The sequence below is a fragment of the Somniosus microcephalus genome, unplaced genomic scaffold (genome assembly GCF_052327205.1).
Source record: "Somniosus microcephalus isolate GS21.2 unplaced genomic scaffold, FLI_Smic_1.0 unresolved_chr5, whole genome shotgun sequence".
Taxonomy (NCBI): domain Eukaryota; kingdom Metazoa; phylum Chordata; class Chondrichthyes; order Squaliformes; family Somniosidae; genus Somniosus; species Somniosus microcephalus.
This window is the reverse complement of record NW_028225183.1, coordinates 23054614-23069418: the sequence shown is the minus strand read 5'-3', so window position 1 is coordinate 23069418 and position 14805 is coordinate 23054614. Positions and strand designations below refer to the sequence as shown.

General features: G+C 47.7%; 1 protein-coding gene across 1 annotated transcript in view; it reads right to left on the bottom strand.

The window, feature by feature from the left end:
- The window catches only part of LOC147087699 (putative G protein-coupled receptor 139), an 89903-nt gene extending 79356 nt beyond the window's left edge, over window positions 1-10547 (bottom strand). The window contains exons 1-2 of the mRNA XM_085977770.1: window positions 10487-10547; window positions 3567-3632 (exon numbers count right to left, since the gene is read on the bottom strand). Coding sequence (XP_085833896.1) covers window positions 3567-3632; window positions 10487-10547 — 127 coding nt within the window. The remainder of the gene's footprint in view (window positions 1-3566; window positions 3633-10486) is intronic.
- Between the last annotated feature and the right edge of the window lie 4258 nt (window positions 10548-14805).

Here is a 14805-nt window from a genome sequence, read left to right as displayed (position 1 = left end):
GATCCTGCCAGGTGTGTATGGGGTTTCACAGTGTATCAGGATCCTGCCAGGTGTGTATGGGGTTTCACAGTGTATCAGGATCCTGCCAGGTGTGTATGGGGTTTCACAGTGTATCAGGATCCTGCCAGATGTGTATGGGGTTTCACAGTATGTATGGATCCTGCCAGATGTGTATGGGGTTTCACAGTGTATCAGGATCCTGCCAGGTGTGTATGTGGTTTCAGTATATCAGGATCCTGCCAGGTTTCTATGGGGTTTCACAGTGTATCAATATCCTGCCAGGTGTGTATGGGGTTTCACAGTGTATCAGGATGCTGCCAGGTATGTATTTAGTTTCACAGTGTATCAGGATCCTGCCAGGTGTGTATGGGGATTCACAGTGTATCAGGATCCTGCCAGGTGTGTATGGGGTTTCCCAGTGTATCAGTATCCTGCCAGGTGTGTATGGGGTTCCAAAGTGTATAAGGATCCTGCCAGGTGTGTATGGGGTTTCACAGTTTATCAGGATCCTGACAGGTTTGTATGGGGTTTCACAGTGTATCAGGATCCTGCCAGGTGTGTATAGGGATTCACAGTGTATCAGGATCCTGCCAGGTATGTATGGGGTTTCGCAGTGTATCAGGATCTTGCCAGGTGTGTATGGGGTTTCACAGTGTATCAGGATCCTGCCAGCTGTGTATGGGGTTTCAGTGTATCAGGATCCTGCCAGGTGCGTATGGGTTTTCACAGTGAATCAGGATCCTGCCAGGTGTGTATGTGGTTTCACAGTGTATCAGGAACCTGCCAGGTTTGTATGGGGTTTTACAGTGTATCAGGATCCTGCCAGGTGTGTATGGGGTTTCACCGCGTATCAGGAACCTCCCAGGTGTATATGGGGTTTCACAGTGTATCAGGATCCTGCCAGGTGTGTATGGGGTTTCACAGTGTATCAGGATCCGGCCAGATGTGTATGGGGTTTCACAGTATATCAGGATCCTGCCAGATGTGTATGGGGTTTCACAGTGTATCAGGATCCTGCCAGGTGTGTATGGGGTTTCAGTATATCAGGATCCTGCCAGGTTTCTATGGGGTTTCACAGTGTATTAGTATCCTGCCAGGTGTGTATCGGGTTTCACAGTGTATCAGGATGCTGCCAGGTATGTATTTGGTTTCACAGTGTATCAGGATCCTGCCAGGTGTGTATGGGGATTCACAGTGTATCAGGATCCTGACAGGTGTGTATGGGGTTTCCCAGTGTATCAGTATCCTGCCAGGTGTGTATGGGGTTCCACAGTGTATAAGGATCCTGCCAGGTGTGTATGGGGTTTCACAGTTTATCAGGATCCTGACAGGTTTGTGTGGGGTTTCACAGTGTATCAGGATCCTGCCAGGTGTGTATGGGGATTCACTGTGTATCAGGATCCTGCCAGGTATGTATGGGGTTTCGCAGTGTATCAGGAACCTGCCAGGTGTGAAAGGGGCTTCACAGTGTATCAGGATCCTGCCAGGTGTGTATGGGGTTTCACAGTGTATCTGGATCCCGCCAGGTGTGTATGGGGTTTCACAGTTGATCAGGATCCTGCCAGTTGTGTATGGGGTTTCACAGTGTATCAGGATGCTACCAGGTGTGTGTGTGTTTTCATAGTGTATCAGGATCTTTCCAGGTGTATATCTGGTGTCACAGTGTATCAGGATCCTGCCAGGTGTGTATGGGGTTTCACAGTATATCAGGACCCTGCCAGGTCATTATGGGGTTTCACAGTGTCTCAGGATCCTGCCAGGTCTGTATGTGGTTTCACAGTGTATCTGGATCCTGCCCGGTGTGTATGGAGTTTCACTGTATATCAGGATCCTTCCAGGTCTGTATGTGGTTTCACAGTATATCAAGATCCTGCCGATGTGTAAGGGGTTTCACTGTATATCAGGATCCTGCCAGGTGTGTATGGGGTTTCACTGTATATCAGGATCCTGCCAGGTTTGCATGGGGTTGCACAGTTTATCAGGATCCTTCCATGTGTGTTTGGGGTTTCACAGTGTATCAGGATCCTTCCATGTGTGTTTGGGGTTTCACAGTGTACCAGGACCCTGCGATATGTGTATGGGGTTTCACAGTGTACCAGGACCCTGCGATGTGTGTATGGGGTTTCACAGTTTACCTGGGCCCTGCGATGAGTGTTTGGGGTTTCACAGTTTACCACGACCCTGCGATGTGTCTATGAGGTTTCACAGTGTACCAGGACCCTGCGATGTGTGTTTGGCGTTTCACAGTGTACCAGGACCCTGTGATGTGTGCGTGGGGTATCACAGCGTACCAGTACCCTGCGATGTGTGTTTGGGCTTTCACAGTGTACCAGGACCCTGCGATGTGTGTATGGGGTTTCACAGTGTACCAGGAACCTGCGATGTGTGTTTGGGGTTTCACAGTGTACCAGGAACCTGCGATGTGTGTTTGGGGTTTCACAGTGTACCAGGACCCTGCGATGTGTGCATGGGGTTTCACAGTGTACCAGGACCCTGCGATGTGTGTTTGGGGTTTCACAGTGTACCAGGACCCTGCGATGTGTGTTTGGGGTTTCACAGTGTACCAGGACCCTGCGATGTGTGTTTGGGGTTTCACAGTGTACAAGGACCCTGCGATGTGTGTTTGGGGTTTCACAGTGTACCAGGACCCTGCGATGTGTGTTTGGGTTTTCACAGTGTACCAGGACCCTGCGATGTGTGTTTGGGGTTTCACAGTGTAACAGGACCCTGCGATGTGTGTTTCGGGTTTCACAGTGTACCAGGACCCTGCGATGTGTGTTTGGGGTCTCACAGTGTACCAGGACCCTGCGATGTGTGTTTGGGGTTTCACAGTGTAACAGGACCCTGCGATGTGTGTTTGGGGTTTCACAGTGTACCAGGACCCTGCGATGTGTGTTTGGGGTTTCACAGTGTACCAGGACCCTGCGATGTGTGTTTGGGGTTTCAGTGTACCAGGGCCCTGCGATGTGTGTTTGGGGTTTCACAGTGTAACAGGACCCTGCGATGTGTGTTTGGGGTTTCACAGTGTACCAGGACCCTGCGATGTGTGTTTGGGGTTTCACAGTGTACCAGAACCCTGCGATGTGTGTTTGGGGTTTCACAGTGTACCAGGACCCTGCGATGTGTGTTTCGGGTTTCACAGTGTACCAGGACCCTGCGATGTGTGTTTGGGGTTTCACAGTGTACCAGGACCCTGCGATGTGTGTTTGGGGTTTCACAGTGTACCAGGACCCTGCGATGTGTGTTTGGGGTTTCACAGTGTACCTGGACCCTGCGATGTGTGTTTGGGGTTTCACAATCTACCAGGATCCTGCCACGTGTAGGCAATGAGCAGTTGGATTAACTGGAGAATACAAGACCTCTAAATTTACCAATAATTCCAAAATCTGAGTTAATTGTAAATTGAACCTATGCAGAACTTTGGTGGATTAATCACGAATCCAAATGCCGTTTAATGCTGTATCTCCAGCCTTTGTACCACTGACTGGCAGATTCTGACAACCTCTCAACAAACGGCTACTGTCAAACATTCTGATTCTCAAGTGAAATAAAATTTCCTCACTTACCTTTCAGGTGACTGGGTACTTCGGATAAACTTTGTCCGATGTTCATGCAAACAAATGGGTCACAACCTGTTGAAATCAATGACCTTTCATGAAATCAGATCTGTGTGATATTATAGTAAACTCTGCAGTGTTTGAATCTGAATTTACATTCCATGTGTGATGTTACCGTACCATGTTCCTCTATTTCTTTCAGTATTTTGTCCAGCATTGGTAACCTGTGGTGTATTTTCACCAAGGATTCCCACATCACCCTTCGGGCCCCAGAGCCTTTCTCCATCACCAGAGTTAGGAGAAGTTTGGAACTGTCCGCCCGGTTTCCCTCCTCCGCGAGCTCAGTGACTTTCTGTAAAGAATAGTAATGAATGTATTGAGGTGCGGAGTCAAAGACAAGCACTGATAATGAGATGGAAAGGACCTGCATAGTGATGGGATCTCCCCATTGTTCTGAGCACAGAAGGTAATCACTGGGACGGGTACTGATCCATTTTGAACAAGAGCTAAATATTCTGTAAACATCTAGATTCGCTCATTAACGGGAAATAATTGAGATAGAAGGAAAATAGAAATCAGAAATATTGTTCTAGGAGAGTGAGGAATCAAAGAGAATCAGCAATAGTTTTAATGGGATTAGTTCTCTCTCTCCCTCAGTGTCCAACATGACATCAGATTCCTGATTGACAATATGATACACTCGTTTCTCACACTTACTTCCTGCTGTCACACTTTGTTAATATACTGAGAAATAAACACCAGCGAATCAGAACTCCCCTGGCAGGAAAGGGATGAATCTGAAGTGAGGGAAGCAGCTGCAAAACTTCCTGGGCAATTAAACTGACTGATGGAAAAAACCACTGTTGGTTAATTCGTCAGCAGAATCGACCAATAATAAAAATAATGGCAACAATTCCAATCACGCCAATCGCATGCTTCTCCTGCAATTGAAATGACAGACACTGAATTTTTGCACAATCACTGTCAGTATGAAATCTCAGTAACCGGAAGCACGTGTCCACCAATGGATAGTCAGGACTTCAATCACCAACTTATATCTATATAGGGCTTTTAAAGTGGAAACTAGTCCCAGGGTGTTTCAGAGAGGCGGAATCAAACAATGAACCCGAGGCAAAGCATCTTAATTAGCGGATGTGCTCTGAACCTGGAGGAAAGGTAAGGGTTAAGGAGCAGAGGGAGGTGGGGGCAGAGGGGTTGATGGAGTGAATTCCTGAGCGTGGGGCTCAAGACAACTGAACGCTCAGCCAACAGTGGTGGTGTGAAGGACAGCGTGCAAAAGAAGCCAGAATCAGAGCAACGGAGAATTCCCATGGCATGGCAGGCTTTAGGGCTGGAGTGGGTTAGAGAGATAGAAAGGGTCGAGGACATTAAGTTATTTAAAGAGCAGAATGGGAATTTTAAAATGAAGGCATTCGAGGAGCGGGAGCCAGGAAAGGTTAGTGAGCACACGAGAGATATTTGAATGACAACTGGGCAGGTTGCGGGCAGCAGAATTTGGGAGTTGCTGAAGATTAGAGAGGGTTTAAGGAGGGAGGCCGGCCAGGGGGGCATTGGGACAGTCGGGTTTAGAGATGGGCCGAGGCAGGGGCGGGCAATGTTACGGGGATAGAAGTAGGCGATCTTTGTGATGGTGAGTATATGGTGCAGGGACTACAGCTCAAGGTTGGGTGTGGAGATGGTGAACAGCCTAGCTTAGTCACCAGCAGTGGACGGGGAGGGAGATGGAATCAAGCAATGAGGAGATGGAATTTCTGGTGGAGTAGCAGACGATTGCATCAGTCTTTCCAATGTTTAACTGGAGGAAAATGGGGAGTGACGTTCCACACCAAGATAGCAGCAGCAGGTCATTTACACAGATGCATTTAGTTTTGGAAACTCAATTATAGGAAGGAAATACATTTCTTTGAAAAACTGTTCAGCACGTTCACTGGGATGTGGAATTCCTTTTATAAAGGGAGTTTGAGAACTTAGGGCTCATGCTTTGCGAGTTGAGCGGATTAGGTGAGGAGTTGATGGAAGTCTTCAATTTCTGAAAGCTTATGATGAAAGAAATGTTTACAGATGGTTTCCACTTTCTGGTCAAAAGCCACGAATTTAGGCAAATTCGAAGTATTAAGGGTGAGGGTGGACACACTTTTTTCCGTACATGGTGGTTAAAATGTATAATTTACTCCCACAAACTTTGAGGAAGCAAGTCGATAAATTGTTATATAAGATAATTTGCTTTCGAGAAAAAGCAATGTTAGAGTGCATGGATTGAACAGATGGATAGCATTAGACTAGGTGGGATATTAACAGTACTGGGTAGTAAACAGGATGTTGGGATTAGACTAGGTGGGCTATTAACGGTAAGTGTAGTGAACAGGACCTTGGGATTAGACCAGCTGGGATATAAAAGTTAATGGGTAGTGAGCAGGAGGTTGGGATTAGATTAGGTGGGATATTAACGGTAATGGGTAGTGAGCAGGAGGTTGAGATTAGCCTAGCTGAGATATTCACGATAATGGGTAGTGAGCAGGAGGTTGGGTTTAGACTAGATGGGATATTAATGGTAATGGGTAGTGAGCAGGAGGTTAGGATTAGACTAGGTGGGATATTAACGGTAATGGGTAGAGAGCAGGATGTTGAGATTAGATTGATGGGATATTAACGGTAATGGGTAGTGAGCAGGAGTTTGTGATTAGACTAGGTGGGATATTAACGGTAATGGGCTGTGAGCATGAGGTTGGGATTAGACTAGGTGGGATATTAACTGTAATGGGCAGTGAGCAGGAGTTTGGGATTAGACTAGATGGGATATTGACTGTAATGGGCAGTGAGCAGGAGTTTGGGATTAGACTAGGTGGGATATTAACAGTTATGCATAGTGAGCAGGAGGTTGGGATTACACTCGTTGGGATATTAACTGTAATGGGCAGTGAGTAGGAGTTTGGGATTAGGCTAGGTGGGATATTAATTGTAATGGACAGTGAGCAGGAGGTTGGGATTAGACTCGTTGGGATATTAACAGTAATGGGCAGTGAGCAGGAGGTTGGGATTAGACTAGGTGGGATATTAACGGTAATGGGTAGTGAGCAGAGGTTGGGATTAGACTAGGTGGGATATTAACAGTTATGGGTAGTGAGCAGGAGGTTGGGATTAGACTAGGTGGGATATTAACTGTAATGGGCAGTGAGCAGGAGGATGAGATTAGACTAGGTGGGATATTAATTGTAATGGACAGTGAGCAGGAGGTGGGTTTAGCCTAGGTGGGATATTAATTGTAATGGGCAGTGAGCAGGAGGTTGGGATTAGACTAGTTGGGATATTAATTTTAATGGACAGTGAGCAGGAGGTTGGGATTAGGCTCGTTGGAATATTAACAGTAATGGGCAGTGAGCAGGAGGTTGGGATTAGACTAGGTGGGATATTAATTGTAATGGACAGTGAGCAGGAGGTTGGGATTAGACTAGGTGGGATATTAATTGTAATAGGCAGTGAGCAGAAGGTTGGGATTAGACTAGGTGGGGTATTAATTTAAATGGACTGTGAGCAGGAGGTTGGGATTAGACTAGGTGGGATATTAACGGCAATGGACAGAGAGCAGAAGGTTGGGATTAACCAGGTGGGATATTAACGGTAATGGGCAGTGAGCACGAGGTTGGGATTAGACTAGGTGGGATATTAATTGTAATGGGCAGTGAGCAGGAGGTTGGGATTAACCTCGGTGACTCGGACGAGAAAACAAACAATTGCACTATTTTGAATGGGGAGAGTCCCGTTTTCCATCCCCACACTGCTTTTTTGGATTTTTTCCTTTATTTTTGTCTCAATCTTTCACCATATGAGCGCTTCTGTTTTTTAATGTCTTTTCTTTAACCCAGAGGTGATTTTTGTGTGTCATCTAACATTTCCCCGATTTACTAACAAGTAGTTTCCTGGTCACTCAGCTCATTGTCTTCCCTCTAACTCCTGCCTGTTGCCTCCGGTCTCTCCTTTCCCAGTCCCAGTAAAACCGTTTCCCTTTGTTTTCAGTCCACACAAGAGTTATACCTGAACCGTTCCCCTGTCCTTTGTACAGATACTGATGGATCCGCTGGGTATTTTCACCTCTTCGTATCATTGTTTCAGATTCACAATATTTGCAGTTTTATCCATTTCTTTGATATTTTGCCAATTCCATTCTTTAACATTCTACGATTCCAATATTTGATATTGCAACAATTCTCAGTGGCAGTGAGGAAACCAAATCAAATCAGATGTTGGATGTGCTAACAGATCAATATTAAGCAAATGTAGTGAGATAATCCCGCTAATTTATTAATCATTGGTGTGACGGTACTTAGAATACTGTTTTGATTTCCTCAGTTAACAAGGTTATCGCAGCTATCGAAGAGATCGACTAGAGTGATTGAGAGAGTGGAGGGGTTGGATTAGGAGGAGCTATTGTGTAAATTGGGCCTGTTCTCACTGGAAGAGAAAAGGTTGAGAGGTGATGTGATTACTGGTTCACTTTGTCCAGTGTATTAGAAACAGAGGACACAACAAGTGCTTGAAGGGTAAATTCAAAACTACTCTGTGGAAAAAAATTTCAGTGAGCGAGTGGTCAATCTGGGGAACAGGCTCCCTCAGGAGACGGTGGAAGCAATTAATATTGAATCATTAAACGGCAAATTAGATAGATTTATTTCAGAAAATCATATGTTGGGTTGTAGTATATGAATATTTTGAGATGTGACAGGTGGTATATAGCATGCTTGGGAGGAAGAGATGACTTTGGATCTAAGGTTCACAAAGCTCTCCACCTCTGGGATTTTCCTCAACTCATGAGTCTGTTGTAGATTAATTAATAGAGATCGGTCAGTCAACAACTCCATCATCATTGTAGCATTCAATACCAGGGTTAGGAGGGGACTTACACAGACTGGTCTTTGCTCATCAAGCAATTCCTTTGCTCCTATGTTAGAATATTCTGTCAGCGCTGCGATGTTAGAATAATCTAAACTCATTCTTTGTCCCTTCCACTCACGTGATACACTTGTCCACTGAAATGGTCCTCGCCTGTTAACCAGAGACCGAGTCCCTCCACACCCTCTTCAAACGCCTGTTCCAGTCTGTCCCGGTAGAATTTCGTCAACTGGAACAGCTGGTAATCATCGCACTTTGTGAAGAACTTATTGATTGTCGAGTTCGGATCTGTGAACACAAAGAACCACATTAACAAACAGCTTCTAAAAACCCGCATACATCACATGTGTTACATTCCATCAATCTATATAGGCAATTCTGTGTGCAAATTTGTCAAACACGACTTATTGACAGCTAATCAGTTCCAGCCACCCGGATCATCCCCTCTATCTGTAAATGTTCACTAATTTGTCCTTCAAATAGAGATTCCAGGAGTTTGCTCACAACACAGTCTCCCCCTCTATCTCATTCCCACCACAAAATATCATAATTACATTCCTATTCTTTAAATGTGTACATATAGATTATATCTTAAGATAGCTCCAGGGAACATCCTAGTGTTCCAGGGTGGACATAGAACCATTTAGTAATACTGGTATCCACAAATATATTTTCACTCTCCTCAAAATGTTATAATCAGGATCATTTCTTTCCGACACCCATTCAAAACTAAATTCTGTCTCATAGTTAATAGATCACAGCATCCAGTGGACTAGGGCAGAAGGTGCATGGGGACACCATCACCTCCCATTTACCCTCCAAGTCACACAGCGACCACACTTGGACCAGGCCCGACCTGTTAGTCATCATCGTTGGGTCAAAATCATGGAAACCTCTACCCAAGTGTTCCTGTTTCAACAATTTTATTTATTCCACTCTCTAGTCTCGGATCTGGACATTCCCCACCTTCCAGTCAAATCAACCGATACCCTCCCACTGCTCCACTCGCCCACCCTCCCACTACTCCATTCACCCACCCACCCACTGCTCCATTCACCCACCCTCCCGCTGCACCACTCATCCACCCTCCCGCTGCTCCACTCACCCACCCTCCCGCTGTTCCATTCACCCACCCTCCCGCTACTCCATTCACCCACCCTCCCACTGTTCCATTCACCCACCCTCCCGCTGCTCCATTCAACCACCCTCCCGCCGCTCCATTCACCACCCTCCCGCTGCTCCATTCACCCACCCTCCCACTGCTCCATTCACCCACCCTCCCGCTGCTCCATTCACCCACCCTCCCACTGCTCCATTCACCCACCCTCCCACTGCCCCATTCACCCACCCTCCCGCTGCTCCATTCACCCACCCTCCCGCTGCTACATTCACCCACCCTCCCGCTGCTCCATTCACCCACCCTCCCGCTGCTCCAGTCACCCACCCTCCCGCTGCTCCATTCACCCATTCCATAAAATGATTGCTGCTGGTCGGTTCAGATCACGGCCGTCCCTTCCCTTCTCCATGAACTCACTCTATTGCTCCAAGAACGTGAACTCTTCCCTCCTGCTCCAGCCTTTCCGCCCTACATTGACCTGCCTCATATCTCCCTCCTTATGCAGCGCAGTGCAAAGCATTCCAGAGACCACCACCTTGAGGCCGTGATTTTTAGACCTGAGCCTCAGTCTTAATATTCCCTTATTGCTCTCCTATTCTTGTACCCCACCTGCCTCTCCAGAACGCCCCACTCGGAGTGGCCTCCTGCTCAGGAAGACCATCCTCTGAGTCACTGTCTCTATCCACATTACAGTCACCAATTCTAGGTATGTATTGGACATTTCCAGTATTCAGGGTCTGGCTCCACCTGTGACTGCAGTACCCCTCCATATCGTCACTCACTTCCCTCTTCCTACTCAGCCCCTATCCTAATCCCTCTTCCTGTGTGAGCTGCAGGTTGTTGCACGAGATCTGGACCCTTTGTTGGGACAGAAATGATATTTAAATGAATTTTCTGAACCTACCTTTGTCCTTTCTCATTCTTGAAGATGTTGGATATTCTCCCCTGTTTGGAGCTTCAGCCATGTTGGTGACAGGCGTTCCCAGATTCTAACGCTCTGCATTAAATACAATATTATTAAGAGGTCTAGATGGAAATATTGAAATAAAAAGCAGAACGTTGCCTTGTTAAACATGATATCAAGTCCCTCCTCCCCATCAGTACAACAGCAGTTAGATCTGGGATCGAACATTTCCATAGTGTTACGATCAACACTCCACATCAGGTGTGACACAGACAGCTGCCCAGTGAAATCCAGTGAGTCCCGCTGAGCATCACAACCGAGTACCACGCGGGCTCCCGTCGGCCGAGAATCCGCACTGGGAGCAACCATTGGTGAGATTTACTCACAGTACAGGCTGAGACTCCACACTGGGAGCACCCATTGGTGAGATGTACTCACACAGTGCAGGCCGAGACTCTGCACTGGGAGCACCCATTGGTGAGATTTACTCACACAGTGCAGGCCGAGACTCTGCACTGGGAGAACCCATTGGTGAGATTTACTCACACAGTACAGGCCGAGACTCTGCACTGGGAGCAACCATTGGTGAGATTTACTCACACAGTACAGGCCGAGACTCCGCACTGAGAGCAACCATTGGTGAGATTTACTCACAGTACAGGCCGAGACTCTGCACTGGGAGCACCCACTGGTGAGATTTACTCACACAGTGCAGGCCGAGACTCTGCACTGGGAGCACCCATTGGTGAGATTTACTCACACAGTACAGGCCGAGAATCTGCACTGGGAGCAACCATTGGTGAGATTTACTCACACAGTGCAGGCCAAGACTCTGCACAGGGAGCACCCATTGGTAAGATTTACTCACACAGTACAGGCCGAGACTCTGCACTGGGAGCAACCATTGGTGAGATGTACCCTAACAGTGCAGGCCGAGACTCTGCACTGGGAGCAACTATTGGTGAGATATACTCACACAGTGCAGGCCGAGGCTCCGCACTGGGAGCACCCATTGGTGAGATTTACTCACAGTACAGGCTGAGACTCCACACTGGGAGCACCCATTGGTGAGATGTACTCACACAGTGCAGGCCGAGACTCCGCACTGGGAGAACCCATTGGTGAGATTTACTCACACAGTACAGGCCGAGACTCTGCACTGGGAGCAACCATTGGTGAGATTTACTCACACAATACAGGCCGAGAATCCGCACTGAGAGCAACCATTGGTGAGATTTACTCACAGTACAGGCCGAGACTCTGCACTGGGAGCACCCACTGGTGAGATTTACTCAAACAGTGCAGGCCGAGACTCTGCAATGGGAGGACCCATTGCTGAGATTTACTCACACAGTGCAGGCCGAGACTCTGCACTGGGAGCACCCATTGGTGAGATTTACTCACAGAACAGGCCGAGACACTGCACTGGGAGCACCCATTGGCGAGATTTATTCACACAGTGCAGGCCGAGAATCTGCACTGGGAGCACCCATTGTTGAGATTTACTCACACAGTACAGGCCGAGAGTCTGCACTGGGAGCAACCATTGGTGAGATTTAATCACACAGTGCAGGCCGAGACTCCGCACTGGGAGCGCCCTTTGGTGAGGTTTACTCACACAGTACAGGCTGAGACTCTTCACTGGGAGCACCCATTGGTGAGATTTACTCACACAGTGCAGGCCGAGACTCTGCACAGGGAGCAGCCATTGGTAAGATTTACTCACACAGTACAGGCCGAGACTCTGCACTGGGAGCAACCATTGGTGAGATGTACCCTAACAGTGCAGGCCGAGACTCTACACTGGGAGCAACTATGGTTGAGATTTACTCACACAGTGCAGGCCGAGATTCCACACTGGGAGCGCCCATTGGTGAGATTTACTCACACAGGGCAGGCCGAGACTCTGCACAGGGAGCACCCATTGGTAAGAATTACTCACACAGTGCAGGCCGAGACTCTGCACTGGGAGCACCCATTGGTGAGATTTACTCACAGTACAGGCCGAGTCTCTGCACTGGGAGCAACCGTTGGTGAGATTTACTCACACAGTTCAGGCCGAGACTTCGCACTGGGAGCACCCATTGGTGAGATTTACTCACAGTACAGGCCGAGACTCCGCACTGGGAGCACCCATTGGTGAGATTTACTCACACAGTACAGGCCGAGACTCTGCACTGGGAGCACCCATTGGTGAGATTTACTCACACAGTACAGGCCGAGACTCCGCACTGGGAGCACCCATTGGTGAGATTTACTCACACAGTGCAGGCCGAGACTCTGCACAGGGAGCACCCATTAGTGAGATTTACTCAGACAGTGCAGGCCGAGACTCCGCACTGGGAGCAAACATTGATAAGATTTACTCAGACAGTGCAGGCCGGGACTCCGCACTGGGAGCACCCATTGGTGAGATTTACTCATACAGTACACGCCGAGACTCTGCACTGGGAGCACCCATTGGTGAGATTTACTCATACAGTGCAGGCCAAGACTCTGCACAGGGAGCACCCATTGGTAAGATTTACTCACACAGTGCAGGCCGAGACTCCGCACTGGGAGCACCCATTGGTGAGATGTACCCTAACAGTGCAGGCCGAGACTCCGCACTGGGAGCACCCATTGGTGAGATATACCCTAACAGTGCGGGCCAAAACCAGCCTTATTACTGAGGTAGAGAATATTCTGCAGGTAAATATGGAGCGGGTGATCATTGATAAATTATATGATCCTTCACTGTACACAAAGTGGCGGTATTGACTTATGTTATTTACAGATATTTGTTGAGTTTTGATATTAATTATGGTATTTTATGAATATGTTATGTATCCACATACAGAATATACAGCTAGTCGGGATTCCTCTGGTCTCCATGAGCAGTGAGGTTGTCGTGGGTTTATGGAGGTGTGATCTGGTTAGAGTGAGGAGAGGGTGAAATGCACAAGAGGGCTGAGTCTGAGGAACAGAGAGATCTTGGTGGTGGGGGAGTGAAGGACTGGAGGAGGTTACAGAGACAGGGAGTGCCAGATCAATGAATGGGGTTTAAACGAGGGTGAGAGTTTTAATTTGGAGTTGCTGGGGGACCAGGAGCCAAGGTAGGTTCACAAGGACAGGGTGAGCGGTTAGCAGGGTTTTGATGCACTTAATTCATGGTGCGTGAAAGGATAAAAGCCAACCCGTACAGCATTGGAAAAATCAAGTCTACAGTGAGAAAAGCATGGAAGAGGATTTCAGCAGCAGATGGGCTGAAGCAGGGATGAAACATAGAAACATAGAGATAGGAACAGGAGTAGGCCATTCGGCCCTTCCAGCCTGCTACGCCATTCAATGAGATCATGGCTGATCTTCGTCTGAGATCTTAGCTGATCTTACCAGTTCAGTACCCCGTCCCCGCCTTTTCTCCGTAACCCTTAATCCCCTTAGCCTTCAGAAATATATCCAATTCTCTCTTGAAAATATTTATTGAATTAGCCTTTACAGCCCTCTGTGGCAGGGAATTCCACAGGCTCACCACTCTTTGAGTGAAGAAATTCTTCCTCATCTCTGTTTTAAATGATTTGCCCGCTATTTTTAGACTGTGGCCCCTGGTTCTGTGCTCCCCTGCCATTGGAAACATTCTCTCTGAATTCAGCCTGTCCAGGCCTGCCATAATTTTATATGTTTCGATGAGATCCCCTCTCAATCTTCTAAACTCCAGTGAGTACAAGCCCAAACTATTCAATCTCTCCTCGTATGTCATTCCCGCCATTCCAGGTATCAGCCTGGTGAATCGCCGCTGCACTCTTTCCATGGCAAGAACATCCTTCCGCAGATGGGGCGACCAAAACTGTACACAATACTCCAGATGCGGTCTCACCAGCACCTTGTACAGCTGTAGTAAGGTATCCCTATTCCTATACTCGAACCCCCTTGATATGAAGGCCAACATACCATTTGCCTTCTTAATCGCCTGTTGCACCTGCATGCTCTCCTTCAGTGACTGGTGCACAAGAACACCCAGGTCCCTCTGCACTTCCCCATCTCCCAATCTATTGCCATTTAGATAATAATCTACCCTCCTGTTTTTACCCCCAAAGTGGATAACCTCGCATTTATCCACATTATAGTGCATCTGCCACGTATCCGCCCATTCCCCCAACCTGTCCAAATCGCACTGTAGCCTCCTGACATCCTCATCAGAGCCCACCCCTGCTCCTAGTTTAGTGTCGTCAGCGAATTTGGAAATATTGCATCCAATTCCCTGATCCAGATCATTTATATATATTGTGAACAGCTGGGGTCCCAGGACAGATCCTTGCGGCACCCCGCTGGTCACTGCC